This window comes from Amphiura filiformis, chromosome 11 (assembly GCF_039555335.1).
Source record: "Amphiura filiformis chromosome 11, Afil_fr2py, whole genome shotgun sequence".
In the NCBI taxonomy this organism is placed as follows: Eukaryota; Metazoa; Echinodermata; class Ophiuroidea; order Amphilepidida; family Amphiuridae; genus Amphiura; species Amphiura filiformis.
In genome coordinates, this window is record NC_092638.1 from 36,900,907 (window position 1) to 36,917,155 (window position 16,249).

The 16,249-nt window shown below is 36.8% G+C and overlaps 2 protein-coding genes across 2 annotated transcripts in view; one reads left to right on the plus strand and one right to left on the minus strand.

Moving 5' to 3' along the window:
* LOC140164803 (CCR4-NOT transcription complex subunit 3-like) overlaps positions 1 to 8,295 on the minus strand; it is a 38,048-nt gene extending 29,753 nt beyond the window's left edge. Inside the window, 2 exon segments of the mRNA XM_072188170.1 lie at positions 4,240 to 4,306; positions 8,146 to 8,295. Of these exon segments, the coding sequence (XP_072044271.1) occupies positions 4,240 to 4,293 (54 nt within the window). The 5' untranslated portion in view covers positions 4,294 to 4,306; positions 8,146 to 8,295.
* Positions 8,296 to 8,825: 530 nt separating this feature from the next.
* Positions 8,826 to 16,249, plus strand: part of LOC140164805 (centrosomal protein of 131 kDa-like) — a 49,689-nt gene continuing 42,265 nt past the window's right edge. Inside the window, exon 1 of the mRNA XM_072188174.1 lies at positions 8,826 to 8,922. The gene's annotated coding sequence lies outside the window, so the exon portion shown is untranslated. The remainder of the gene's footprint in view (positions 8,923 to 16,249) is intronic.

The following is a 16,249-nucleotide window of genomic DNA, read 5'->3' on the forward strand; positions in this document are numbered from 1 at the left end:
GAATTTGAAAGCGGAAAATGGCATTTTGCAACAACAGGAAAAATTTAAGCTTATTCGGATCTAATTTCCAATGTGCATTCAACAAAATAAACAAACCGATTTAAAAATATTTCACTGAAATTTACATTTTTTAAATTGATCATTACTTGCCTTTATTTGCAGTTTCATGACCTTTTCTTTGGCTATGCCAGCGATTTCGCATGTGAATAGCCATTTTGGATTAGTGTTTCTAGATAGAAATATACTGTTAACGTTTTTCTCACAGAATTAGAGAATTACAGAATTGCCACATACAATCGCGCCGTCAGCTATGGAGAGAAAGTTGGGGGTATTCAGGTCCTTGCCGACGGTGCGGGGACACAAACGAAAACAATTCTGTGTGACTGCATCTCATCTGAAGCGTCGTGGTAGTGGTACTCACGTGCAGGTCGCATCAAGACTGCGTCTCTCAAATGCGCCTATCATCCATGTCGCGCTTGCATGACAGGGAATGCCTTATGCACATTCCGAGGGAAACCGAATACCCCCAATTTTTGCTCCATGCCTGTATCAAGATGGCGATCGAGTCCCAATTCTCCTTCTCTAATTCTGTGGTTTTTCTTCATGTTTTTAATATGAAAAAAATTGGATTTCCCTAGAGTGGGTAAATTTTCGTAAAAGCATAGTGAGAATCGCGGCATGAAAAGTGAGATCTTGTTTTTTGGCAGGCCTTACCTTTAGGGCCTATGGCTCTAGCATGCAAAGCATTAGGGTTGCTGCCTCGGATGTACTCAGACCAGAAGGATGAAGAGTCTCTTCAACAAGACCTGAATAGCCTGGTAAATTGGGCTGATAAATGGGGCATGAAGTTCAATGCCGCAAAAATGCAATGTCATGAGAATATCAAGACAAAGAACTCCAGGGAGTGCAAACTACACCATGATGGGGGAACATCTTCAAGAAGTTACAAATCATCAGTATCTAGGCGTGCATATTGAAAACAATCTCAAGTGGAACACGCAGACAAAACATGCTTCTACTAAGGCAACAAAAGTGCTCAATTTCATCAGGAGAAAGTTTTATAACTGCTCCAAAGGTGTTAAAGAGAAGCTGGGCTAACCTTGGTTAGACCACACCTCGAGTATGCCTCGATAGCATGTAATCCAGTCACAAAAGAAAACACAAAACTCCTCGAAATGGTGCAAAGACGCGCTGCACGCTTTGTCTTAGGAGACTATGGAAGAAAATCAAGTGTGAACAATATGCTTCAAACCTTAAATTGGAACACTTTGGAGCAGAGACGTGAAAAGCAACGTTTATGTGCCTTTCACAAAATAATTCATGGTGGATTTGAGCTTGAATTGAATAGATACACCACCAAGAAAGTTGACAGACCAAGACGGACGCACAACCAACAATACCAGAGCAACTCTAATTTCATCACAACAAGCCAGTTCGCTACATCATTTTCCCCCTTACAATTTCATCTTGGAACCAATTAGCCCAATCGACTGTAGATATCAAAACAACTGAACCCTTTAAACAAGCTATTTCAGAAGTGGACCAGACCTCAACGATGACGACCAGAAGTAAACATTAGCGTCCCACACTCTCGTCAGCCCTGTGTTACACTTCCACAAGGAGGTCTACGAGGAGAAATTCTACAAGGTACAAGGATAAATCACCCTTACAGGAAAATAGCTCACAGGTGGCTTACACTACAGGGGCATGGGTGTCAGCCCTCGAATTAACCCACGGCACCGACGGCATATTGCCGTGGGTGCCCACCCCCATTGCCGCAATGCCCTCAAAATATGTCCTTTACCGACGGCAGTCACTTGCCGTGCCCCTAAATGAAGTTGCTGTGGGTGCCCTAGCCGGCCAGCCCTGTCCCTTCATTATAAAATCAATTAACAAGTACTGGTTAAATCCCCACAAAATTGTGGAAAATTAAATCGAAAATCTTGAACACGATCGCTATTTTGAACATCGTAACCCAGCTATCAATCACAGTATACACAATAGTTTGTTGTGAATTAATATTCATTACCCCTGTACGTAAGCATACATATTCAGCCAATCACATCGACTTTTATACATTATCTGGTTGCTAGAAATCTGACATTCTGACTTCATTTTCTCGATTGGTCAGAAAAATACCTCCAACGTACTATCGACCAATCAGAAACGCTGTTAGTAACTAAGACTCCTCGACCTTGTGTCGTGAACAGAATCTGAGCGCTGGGCAAATCAATTGTTCTCTCGATTATCAAACATTGACTTCCCATTGCAAACCGATGGCGATACCCTTCCGGTCTCGTCTTATCTTGTACATGTTTTTTGCACGAAATAGTTTTATCCCGCGAATTTTATCAATATTATTACCAAAGTTACAGCTGTTTCATCGCTGTTTCGAGTCAGTTTTGCAGCTTTTGCAGCTCAGAACTAGGGATCGCAAAATTTAACTTAAATTAAAGCAGGTTTTTTAAGCAATCAGGTTAGTTTTAGTGTAAAGTTGAGAGTCGAATTTTACTTTGGTGTCGAATTCAGCTGACGGTCGGTAATGCATCTATTCGCTTTTGAAAAATTGCCTTGGTGCCCTTCTCAAATTTTCAACAGTTGCCTTGATGCCCTTTTGAAATATTACAAATTGCCGTGCTGCCTTGCCTTTTCAGTGAAAATCCACGGCAATTATCAACTTGCCCTAAAAAAGTTGCCGTGCCCCTTCAGATCCTTAATTCGAGGGCTGATGGGTGTTTAAGGTGGTACTAAAAAATCACTACACACTGGTAACAAAAGGTAACAAGGAATCCAATTACTTTGAACACTGAAATTTCAGTGATTCAAGACAAGTGGTTCATATGTTAAGAAATGAGGTACATTCTAGCGGTACCTCTTTTCTTATCATAAATAACGTATCGCTTGTCTTGAGTCACTGAAATTTCAGTGTAGTAATTAGATTCCTTGCTCCTACATGTATAATATACATAACTTTTGTTACCAGTGTGTTGTTTTTTGAGAAAAAATGCAAAAATAGTCACAAATTTATCAAGGGGTGTAGTACCACCTTAATGGAATGAATATGGTAGATGGGGTATTTATCAATATTGTAAAATTTCCTAAAAACATGAAAAATATGAGTCCTGTTCCGGCTAAATTTAGGTGAACCTGGACTCACTTTTTACCGAATCCTGATAAAAGCTGTTATTTTCATGCAATACGTGATTTACTAATTTCATGAAAATTCTACTATAATGAAAGACAAAGATAAAGACGTCTGACGTCATCTGTCAATCAAACTCGAATACGGTTTGTTTACAAGTGTTGTGATGATGACTTGCTGAACGCGGATTTATAACCGGCGCCAGTATTGTTAATTTTGCACCTTCGACATGCAAACCATCTCAAAAGTTAGGTCTTTATAGTGTCCACAATGCCTAGAAAAGCTGCTTTTTGCCTTGTATAAGTACCTAATTTTTCGCCATTTGCTGCTATTCCTTTTCTCCGATCAGCACCAGATATATCGGTCTTCCTAACCTGTGTTAACCAATCAAGGATCATAATTGACAGTGACATCAGACGCGATAAATTGTTTTTATCTCTGTCTTTAATTATACATGTTTATTTGGCAATGAACTGGATGAACGTATATATTACAAATTTACAATACACAGTTACATGCATGTAAATGTCAATGCAATTTCACGATTGTGACCTCCAGCTAATTTATGCCTGACTTTGTAAGCTTACTCGAATACTATGGCAAGGAATATTAGGAAATTTATGCATTTAGGTCACTTTTATAAGACCTACCAAAACTATAAAAATTCAAAACTATAAAAATTCAAAACTATAAAAATACAATCAGATACGGGAGGCCTCCTTTTCTTGCGTTCGGTGAAATACCAATCGCCCGTCGCTCACCAACGGAGTATTAAGTTTATATTTATAACACTGGCTGTTGACACTGTGCACTAGACATGTAGTGTAGACACACAGATTCAGAATTTTTATGTATAAAACTGAAATAATGTAAATCTTTGGATATATGCATGTTCGAAACTCGGTAATGTCGTTGTTCCTACATCATTTTCATTCATACATGTAGCAAATGCTTAAATCGTTCATAATAATATTAGATGATGATGATGATGATGATGATGATGATGATGATGATGATGATGATGATGATGATGATGATAAATTGATAATAATAATAATAATATGATAATAATAAATTAATATTTTTACCATAGATACCTTTTGCCAGATATCTTCAAATGTCTCCACCCTTCTGTAACTTTCTTCAAACATCTTTCTATTTCACCTGTAAATGAAACATAAAAATAAAATAGATCATGTAAAAATCACAATTAAGGTTGGTGTTACCGTGCTACCTACTGTGAATTAGCAGCGTTCCAAGGCAGTGTGGCCCAGTGGATATGGACTCTGGTGCAAGATAGGTCCCCGGTTCAATTCCCGGCAGCGGCAAATATTTTTTAAATTATTATCCGCTCTCTGCTTAGTTCTGATCTGGGTAACGCCTGGCTATCTGTACACCCTTACTCTGGGCATCATGGCAGAACATGTCTGCTATTGAATTATTGACCCAGATAGATTAAGTAAGAAATTAAAAATAATAAATAAAAAACCTTATGAAGAATTTTCGGAAATTTTTGGCCTCATTACTGCTAAATTGTGCAAGATTGGATGCTTAATATTCTCTAGTTTTTAAATTGCCACCCTTTCACACAATTACATGTACTCTCAAACATTTTAAACACAAAAAATTAGTGATGCTGAACTTCTGCAGCTACTCCATTTGCTAGCTACCATCATTCAAGAATCTGGGCCAAGGATGTAGCTACTGCCGGCGGTGGCGGGCGGCAGAGCCCGGCACTCAGATTTAGAGCCCACCACTGTTAAGCTCTAGCACCCAGCACTCAAGTGTCAAAAATTGCAAAATGGCCAATTCCATGCCAAAAGTGCCTTTGTAACGTCCGTAACAAAATTTTGGAACATTATTGCTCAAAACAGGAGCATTTATTTCAAACTTGCTAATCATGCCTCCATAGAATGATGTCACACCTACTTCAAGATAGTAAAGAAAAAAATCTGAGGAAGCACCTTGACAGTTTTTTTTCATCATGAAAAACGTTACGGACGTTACATTTGAGATAAAATGTAACGTCCGTAACACTAAATCAACAGTGTAGGACGATACAGGAGTATTAATTTCAAACTTGCTTGTAATGTTTACATAGAATGGAGTCAGGGCTTGCTCAATGTAGTTAACAGAAAAAAATTAAACACAGAACTGAATGGAGATTTAAGGATATGTACCATCTGTCAAAAAGGCAGGCACTTTCGCGTAACGTCCGTAACCCTTGTTTCTAATTTCTGTAGCTAATTAACTAAGAAAGCCAAAACAAAATTGCTTCATAATAATGAACATTAGAGTGTGCACTAGTAGCATACTAAGAAATAAAGTGTTATCCTAACAGCAAACATGTGTGCTATTCACTTAAGTTACAAGTTGCATGTATCTGTAACGTCCGTAACGGTGGAATTGGCCAAATCACATAGAAATTGGCCCAGTTTAAGCAATTTTCAATCAAATTGTCAATTTCATGAAAAAATTCCCTCAAATACCACCCAGCACTAAAAATTCTCATTTTATCCAAGACAGACTACATGTATTTAGTATATGACAACGACCTTCTGTCTGGTTGTAGAAGCAAAGATGTTGCTCGCTTGCAAAGGTTGTGCTGCTTGCACTATCTTCCAAATTCAACACTGCCACTCATCAATTATCATTACCGGTACCTCTTTTAAGTTTCAATATACAAGAGAGATTGCTTCAAAGTGCTATTTTTATAAGACATTGAATGGGCTGGCACCACTGACCACTCTACCTCTCAGATTGTCTGACCACTCTTGTTCCATAGACCTAAGGAAGGCCTTTGAGCCCGCCAGCCGGCAGAGAAAGTACATTATACGTGTACGACCAAGCTAAGTTTAGTACTATAGCCAAAATAATAATTCTCGATCATGAGAGGATGTACCTTCTGCATCCGCGTATTTTTCATAGAATAACACGATCGCGCGACCTGCAAGACCGAACCTTGACCTTGCCTAGCAACGATCGTGTGATTGGCCAATTCTCAAAAGCTGTGTTTGCACCGTAACGCCGGTCTTTGCGTAATACGCTCGGCGCAAATAACTGTGCGTTCCCAAGTTGGCTCTCATGATCGAGAATTTATTATTTTGGCTATAGTAGTAGAGAGCACAGAACCAGTTAACTCCAGTTTACATGAGAGTGTACATAACGTAAACACAGAATTCCGATTAGCTAATTCAATCATCTGAGAATCATAACATGATAATGTAGACCGGTAATCTGATAAATCGCTGATTTATTACGCATGCATCAAAGAAGTGAATGGCGCAGAGTGGCACTAATTGCATTCAAAATCCAGTAAAAATCTCTGAAGCATGACACCGTGTAAAGCAATGGAAAATCAGAAGTAAACACAGCTGATCATGACGTGCAATCACATCAAAAATGTTGCTAAAATTGTCCAAGTACTTCAACTTCAACAAAATTTTAGACTAGTAAACAAAATAACTTTCATCCAAATTTGCAACAAATGTCAAGCTGATGCGGATCGACTGAAAATGATAATGGACTCCAGCAGTAGCATCAAATGCACAACTACTGTGTGCAAATTGGAAGCAGTTCTCAAGCAAGCAGGGCTTAAATAAATGAGGGAAAATTATGGGGTAAAATGTAAGGTCAAAACAAGTTTTTGGAAACAATTGAAAGAACGGTACCGTAGCTATATTTTTCTTTGCAAAAATAATTTAAATATAATCGGAAAAGCAAATAATGTACCCTTTATCAGTATCGCTTTTGTCAAAAAGATGTCAAACATGCTTGAAACTGTATGATACGCTAGGCTGGCGTAAATTATCGTCTAAACGAGTGGGCCGTACATCCATCGTTCGCAGAGGTTGATTTAGAAAATAAAGAGTTACCGTACATGCACCAGTGCCACCGACCACTGCAGTTTTTCCTTGCTCGAGAAGTCTAGCCAAGAATTTGCTCACCGATAGCTTCACATTCTAGGCTAGAGACCATTGCATTCAAAATCTAGTCGGATTCGCTGAAGCATGACACCGTGTAAAGCAATGGAAGATCAGAAGTAAACACAGTTGATCACGACAGGCGATTGCATCAAAAATTTTGCTAAAATTACACACTCTAGCATCGAATGCGTAACTATCGTGTGCAAATTCGAAGCTAGAGTTCTCGAGTTAGTTTTTCCTTGAATATGGGCCGAAATTTTGCCATGCACAGGCAAAATTTTACATGCATCTATGACAAATGTTACATGGCAACATGCATCTGTGCATGTAAAACCTATCAATTATCGAACCCTGAGGCTGAGCGGCGCTTGTGCTACGCGAAATCTTCATAGCTGGCATGCACCAGTTTTGCATGGAGCTCTTTTGTATCAAAAATAGCAATCAAATCATGAATTTTGGAACAAAAAAAAGCTTGTTCAACAGAATAAAAGGTTTGTTTGAACAGAAAAAAATGTTTAATCTTGTTGTTGCTAGTTCAATTTGTCCATTTGATAAACTTGGCTATTAGTATTTTAACCCGGGATTTTATCCTTAACTCGGGTAGTCAGGATCCCGACAAAGTGAGCCAATTTTATGCAGACTTGTGGACTAAAAGTGGACTAAAGCCTTAACAAATCACATGATAATTAATGTTAGAACTGAAGTGTACAAAAAAAACACATGCTTCACACTGCATGCCTCATTGATTTGAAGCAGGGCATGATGGGACTTTAAAAATGATTGAAAATAAAAACAAAACAAATGATTATCTCATTGATTGACGGCTTGTATTCATTCTTTTTGGGAGTTATTAAACTGTTTCTCATAAATTTCGAGAAGGGGACAACGGTATTACATCAGAGGGTACCGGAGATCGATCCCTGAATATATCACGTCATGCTTGGAGTGGATACCAGAAAATGCAACTCGTACAAAAATTCTCATCAGTGCAGTGCAATCATCGTGATTCACACAAAAATAAATCCCAAAATAAATTATTTCGACGCGTAACGAACTACTAACGATAATATACTCTACCTTGTAGCTTCCGTTTGTCGCCCATTTTGCTACACTAGCTTCAGTGATGCACTCTGGTCTGTAACATTTGGAATAAGGCTATTTCACACCGCGTTTTACGGGCACTTAATCCCTCACTTTTCTGAAAAAACACTGCTTTATCTCACAAAATGGCTGCCAATAGATGATGAGTAATAAGGCAAAAAATAATTATACGCGAAATATTTTTACTTATATCATATTAAAGAAAAAAAGCATATAAACCACTATTTGTTTTTAAAAATCTCTTATTTTGTGTTTAGTAGCTAAATTTCACATGTAATTATACAAACTATGAAATTATCTCCAAATGAAGGTATTGCGCATTGATAACAGTGAGTCTAAAAAATTGTGACTCGCCTTTAAAAAGCTGAGTTTCTTGCTTTCTTTGAATCGACTTTTAATAAAAAACAGTAGCTTTTTTGCATCCGCCTAGCCTGGCAGTGTAAGAAAAAAATATATAGATTGAAATGTGTGCTCATTGAGATCTGATTTTCAAGTGCAAATGCCTAAAAACAAGTCAGATGGGTCTAAAAAGGGCTTCCCCAGCTAATAATCTCTTTTACAGAATATAAAGAAAGTGTGTATTATAGCGACGATTTGACTTCTTGATAAAGAGATGGAGTATTATGTCGCAAAGACTTATGGGATATATTTGGGCAGCCTCGGTATCGCAGTGTTGACATTTTTCAATTTTGATCAAAAGTGACAGGATTTAAGTTAAGTGTTCAACATCAATATAGAGATTCTACCAAGAAGGTATGTTAGATTTCAATACACGGTGATGATTTTGAGACGTGAAAGTGAGTTCAAACATATTTTTGTGTGTTAGGAACCTTGTTTGTATTAAAAATGGTTCTTGTGCCTGCCGAATTTGACAGCCTTGTCAACAATAAATTTTAAGCTTACTACAGTACAAGCTTTGCTCGAGAAACGCTAGCTACGAATTTGCTCACGGATGCCCTCGCATTCGTAGCTAGCGTCCTCGAGTATCTGAATGCAGTGCGCGAATAAACATGTAAATAACACCGTACACTTAATACAATAGGCCACTTACTGCTTCAATAAGCATACCCTCAAATACCACTTTCCACATAAACATGACCTACCAATTTGTTACTATACACGTTCCCAACATAACTCTCAGTAATACTCAGCATTTCAAGTGCAATTGCGTGGATATTTCATCACTAAAATTGCTCCCATTTTTCCATTGATCGGCGATGATTCAACTGTCAGTTCACGAAATAAAATTTACTGTTGTTTCTAGTTTGTAATTTCAATTTCCCTAGACATGTGTATTAATAAACAAAACTCTTAAAAATAATAAATTTTTCTAATTGCTACTGACAGTATATCGGAAATTACTTCTTCATTAACTGCTGATTTGTTTTTGGACTATTTTATAAGACTATATCAATATTTTGTATTGTTAAATTAGGTTTGTACTAAAAACACTAAAAACTAATTGCTTATCACGTGAGCCTGTTACGTCGATAATATTCTCAACCCCACAAAACGTTATTCAGTCATTAATAAGCACAATTTACGTGTGTGAAATGCCCTCGTGAGGTTGAGACTGTTTCACCATCAGCACGTGCGCAAACGGCTACAATAATAATAGCATGTGCAGGCGGATCCAGCTCTGAAAAACTTGCCAAATATTTAGCTGATATTTCCTTTATAATGTTAGGATCGTATGCATCGAAAGTGCAAACAGGCAGGTAATAGTACAATAAAACTTATATAATGACACGCTTATTAATGTGCTGGTGAAGTAAGCCAATACATAGCATTTTTATCAGCCATGTCACTTTGTTTATATCCCGATGCATTTTTATACACCGAGTTCCGACCGATATTCAGTAGGAACGGATTCTAACGGTCAAAGCAAGCTTTGACCGTTAGTAAATATTTCGAACAATACAAGCTACAACAGCATTAATTCTTCAAAGATCTTTGGCACTGCATGACGTCGGAGGCACGATTTTCCATACAAATTTTCAGGGGTGTGGGATATATACTTTTGGAATTACGCTACCCAATGCACCTATAATAGCGCGGCACAAGCAAACTTCTGTACAATAATTACTACAAATTCAACTTATGGCCGTGTGTCTTGACTTGGCCGGAAAAGTGGGAGGTGTGACACTTTGACTGAAAATTTCAACTTTTCTCTTTAATTAAACTATGAAGACAGCATCATAATCCTTCAAGTTTACATTCATTTGAAAGCTAATTTATTCTGCTTGAACATGATACCAAAAGATAAGTAATATGACATTGCTAATTAATTTTACGGACCAATAAGTTAACGAAGTGCAAAGTGGGAGGATCACGGACACGGATCTTTGGACACGGTACAATGTAATCTCTATGGGAAAAATGAATTTTTATAGGTACCAACTATGATCCACTTGAAATTTTTAGTAATTTAATATTGTGTGGTTAATAGATTATTTGAATGGACTTATTAATAGTTCTGCTGTAATATTTTATGAATTTTACTTTAATTATACAGATTAATGACACTTAACGAGCTGCTAATTAAGAGTAAAACGATGATGCGACAAAAGCTCTGACATTCAGAAATTGTGTTGGGAGTTTGAACCACTGTGATAGAAGTCAAATATCCACCCCTCATTAATGCTGTATTTTAGAAGCAAGTAATTAATAAAGAATTAAACAAATTGTTGGCCTGTAATGTTCTAAATTATTAGATTAATGACACTTAACGAGTTGTTAATTAGCAAAGGCTAAAATAATTTTGCCATCAAAAACGAGTCTGATCATTAGAAATTGTATGAACTACTTTGAAAAACTACATTGTCCTACACTACAGGTCAAACATTATACTCCCTCTCATTTATGCTGTTATTGTTAAGCAATTAATAATATTAAAAATAAAATGCAACATTGTTTAAAATGTAACTGATAATTTAATTATCATAATCTAAGTCCAGGAACAGAGTTGACACAGTGTCAAGAACTAAAAGTAATGGCCCATAACAGTTCCAAACACTCGGAAGCTCCGCTCTGTAGCATTTGTTAAATGTGATGGATAACTGAATGTCAGAGAGCTGTCATGTTATTGTATGGCATGTTTATAAACTGATTTTCATGCTTGTAAGGTTCGCAGAATCAGACACCAGCAAAGATCAAAAGTCTTCTACATCTAAAAGCACCAACAAAAAAGTGTCATTGAAACTGAAGAAATGGCAAACATTATTGCCAAGGATCAGTAATTGCCATTGAACCATCAAGTGATTCATATGATTACCACTTGTCTAAAAGTTGCATCAGAAGGCATTATTACAGTCAATGAGGTAGCTTTTGTTCATTCTGACTATAATCATACATTAAAAATGTCGATTGCACATCAAGCCAGGAAGCAGCAACTCCACGGCTATGGAATTTCACTCATTTATCAAGTGACTACAAGAGAAGGGTGTTTGAAAGTAGATGAAAGACCAGCCATTGTACCAAAGCAAAATATTGTACAATATTGTGTTGGTATTGACCTTTCACAGCGCAAGAAAAAAGCAAATTATTGTGTTCTTCAAAATGCAGACCATGAAGACATTTTGTGTTCATTATCGTGACTGCGCTTTGATTCAGCTAGGATAAACAAGATGGGTAAAAACTGAGGATTAAAGCATGTTAGACAGGCTCATAGTTATGCCTTGTATTTTTGATGTTTAGAGAGCATGTGTGTATAACCAGAAAGCACTCTGGACATGATTTTCCTAGACACGTTATGCTGAAATAACAATGTGACGATTTTTACAGCAAATTTTATGAAGGTAATTTTCATCCTCATGTATCACGATTACCTTTATAGGGATACCTGTAAAACTATACATATTTAGAATGCTCTTACCTTGAATAATCCAATTCTGGCATAGATTTTACTCTAGGATGTATCTCATCAGTGGACCAAATTTTTTGAGTCATACACTTTTTTATGGAAAAATCACCGATATTTGTACTTGTAACTTCTTAACCCTTGCCCCTATCAAGAAAATAATGTCATTTTTGAATTCCTTGGAGCAAAAGCTTCAAAAATATGTATACTTTTAATAGGGTGAGATGTTTAGTTCTTGCGAAGCAAACGTTTGAATCAAAAAAGGCGTACATTTCTTGAATTTTGTTGGTGTCACGCAAAGGGTTCCCAACTTAAGACACGCGGCCTTATGCAAATGAATCAACCACAGGCAGCTCATTATGACATTATAACCCAATGACATCACCAGCTCAAATTACATCCCATTGAAATACATGTAACTGATGTAAGTGGAACCAACATTACTCAAATTTCAAGGGCTTTTTGTAAAAAATTACAAGTTTTTCAGAGGTTTTCAAAGTTTTTCTACGGAAGTTTAAGGTTTATTCAAGCTACTTGTGTAGGAAGTACAAGTGGAGACAGTCAAATGTTGATGGACAAAAGTAATATGCATGAGCATTTTTCATAGTCCAGAACCAATTTTCTTGAAAATCCATGCACCTGATTGGTCAGTTCAGTGCATGGGGTTGTAATGTGAGCAGCTGTGTGTGTACTGTTGGTTGGTGGTTTCCCAACTGTGCAATTGATCATCATGGTGGTGGTACCTGGTGTGTTCTCTTAATTATTTGTACAGTGCCAATGGTGCAAGTTTGATTGTGCGCGGAACCGAAAGGGAGTTACCATACTCGGCAGTCCACGCTTTTTAATGCGTGCCGGTTCGAAATTCTGAAAATTGGTAAAAGCGTGGTCGGAGGTTTAAACTTTTTGGGTAAAAAGCGTGGAATGGTATAAAGCGTGGGAATGAAATAAAAAGCGTGGGCTTGTTTCAGCTTACAGTATATTTTTATCAATGTTAAAACAATCATAATTCCAAGAAAAATCGCCAAACCTGCGCAAGATAAAATTCCATTTGATGCAGGCCCAGCGCCTGTTTACGTGAGTCCAGACCAGCACAATATCCTCACGGAAGCCCTTCCGTGATATGCAAATGTCCGATTTTTTTCCATGATGTGTTACGATGTGTGGTAGTTAATTCTTTACATCGATCGTATGTATGAGTGACGTCATTAATCATATGCATAATTGATTGAGCGAAGAAGGGTAGGATATAAGTCACAGAGCGCACGCGAGAAACGAATCAGTTCATGACAAGAACAACATTTGGACGCCAAAAAAGTACAGTTATGCATTAAAATGTTTATTGTACAGTACAGTAGTAGCTTTGCATTGTTCACATAATGTATCAACTTCATGGAGAGAAAAACATCGGACTAGCACATGTGAAATAGGTGCAGAATTGCATACTTGATTTACTTGAATTATGCGTGTGACTTCATCAATGGATACAAAAAGTGGTGGGGTCAGGAATTTTCAGTATAAAGGGTGCCTCAGTAAAAAGCGTGGGGGTCAGGAATTTTCAGTATAAAGGGTGCCTCAATAAAAATGGGTGGGGGTAAAATAAAAAGGGTGGGGGTCAAACCCCACTGCCGAGTATGGTTACGGACTTACGACCTCAGGAATCAGGTTTTTCATTTCATTTCGTTTTAGGCAGAGATGCCAATTTTCCGATTTTATTCGGAATTTGTAATTCTGACTAAAAATCTGACTTTTTTTTACGGAAAATGCTGACCAAAATTTTGATTTTCAGTATTTTTTTGTATTTTTTCTCGAATAATGGAGCATTTACCATTTAAAAGAAATTTTTATTATTTTTGCGCTTGGTTACTTTTCACCTATAGTACCGTATTCGTCCGAGTATAGTCCCACGTTCGAGTATAATCCCACCCCCCATTTTTCGAAAAATTTCTGAAATTTAAAAATTTGAATGCATTTTGAAATCATTAATAGAGTATGACATGAAAACAAAGTATCAATTTTCATTTTTTTTTTTTTTTTTTTTAGGTCAACCATGAATGATCCTAGCATCTAGGTCTAGGTCCAGGGACACTCCAAAACCGGAAAAAAAATAAACTTAAAATTGAGTATAATCCCACCCCCAATTGTGAAAAATTTTCACATAAAAAACGGGTGGGACTATACTCGGATTTCAAAAAAAAAAAAAAAAAAAAATTGTTTGTTTGTCCTCCACAGCTTTGAAAGAGGACGGCGGGCGGGGGGCGGGCATTTTTTTTTTTTTTTTTTTTTTTTTGTTTTTAAGAGCATACAAATTTTCCTATTTTGTGAGTTGATATTTAAAGTTTTATGTTTAAACATGGAAGAGAATATTGAAACATAAAATAAACACAAGACAAAGTATTTCTGAATGAGTTGCATACTTTATTTGTTTTCATAAATACCCCAACTTATGTTTGCTTGTTATCTGCTTTTGTAAATGAAGCTGCAAATCAAGCTTAGGCTGAACACATAGTGACTTAGTACATCCTACCTGGGATGTCAGTTTTTATCTTTACAAATTGGTCACTTTTCAGAATCCATACAGGAAAACTTCAACATGTACTGAAAATATTTAAAAATCAAAAAACACATACGCAAACTGCGTAGGTCGCCATGTTTGGACTGCATCACTTGAACGTTGTTATGCAGACAATATAAATCACCACGTGAAAATATTTAAAAATCAAAAACTATTACATATATCATTCAAATATGTATTTCAAATGTATGAAAAATATTTTAATACAAAGTATTTAGTACATTTTTTTGTAACTTGTGAGAAAATCGGTATATTTACACATTTTCACCCTGCGTTTTTGTCCACAAACAACGCTAGCTATACGATATAAATTCAGTTCTTTTAATAGTACGATCGCCGAGTACAAAGTTCACAACGAAATATAGATTTGTATAGTGAATTTGGACATACGTCCACACGTATGATATGGTCTGCGTAAAATGCCTAAATCAAGACGTAAAAGTCGTAGAAAGGTAGAAAATCCAACAAAATCGATGTTTTTAACTTACAGTTTTGGGGAAAATGTTAAAAAAAAAAAAATAGAAAAAAAAAAAAAAGTTGTAGGCGCGGGCGTAAAAATAGGTGCGGGCGGTCGAGGACAAACAAACAATTTTTTTTTTTTTTTAAGCCTAATTATCATCATTTTCATGTTGTGTGAGATTATTTGTATTATTATTTGTTATTAGGTTCGGTTTTGGGAGTGATACAGAGTCCATCACCTAAGGCCAAGTGATAAAAATAACATGTATATCGTCCAGACTTTTTCCAAAATCGGTTACTTGTTATTGTGTTATTTTCTTACCATTCATTTCTGTATAAAATTGCAATTGCAAAGTGTTTGTCAACACATCATAAAATCGGGGATGGGGAGGCCCCCTAATATTTTTGTTACTTCCCTAAAGCCCTACCAGACAGGGTCTAATTCTGCATAAAACCGGGCAACGTTATTTATATAGATCTGCTGCGCATTCAAATTGCATTGTATTGCATCGTAATTTCATTTGTGTCTATGCTAATTATGTTTACACAACATGAACTCACATGTTTTCAAGCAAATTACGCGATAATAGGTGATCAAAAGCGATCGGAATGTTACAAAAGTACAGATCGCATTCAGCTAACTTCATATGAGATGATCTTTGGAAAAATATGGCATAATTTGTCTTGGTGTTTGCGGAATGCCATGCAGTAAAATATTAATTTGTTGCGGCAATTCATGATTGACAACTAACAATCAGCGTGTCCTTCGTATCCTCCACTGTCAATTTCTTATCCACTCACTAATCCTCACAAAAGCTTTGTGTTGATTACGTAATGTGTGGAGGCAAATTGCAATAAGTACAATGAAATAATGAGTAGGGCGGGCTCCGAGGCGGGTTTCTTCTTCATCTTACGTAACAGTATTGTTCTCCAAAAAAACCCGGAAGCTTGTCGTTTGGAGCTCTAGCTGAAATACAGCAAGATAATGTAAGATAGAAATGTAAACCTGTATTTTAGCTAGAGTATCTCGAGCTAAGCCCTACCCCTAGCTTGAAGAAAGTGTTTGCAATGTGTTTATAAATGATAACCAAGAACTTCTTAACATCAGGCCGCGACAAATTTTATTTTTTTTAGCTTGCCCGATCGGGCAGGCAATATCCAAAAATTGGTTGCCCGAAATTGCCCGAAAT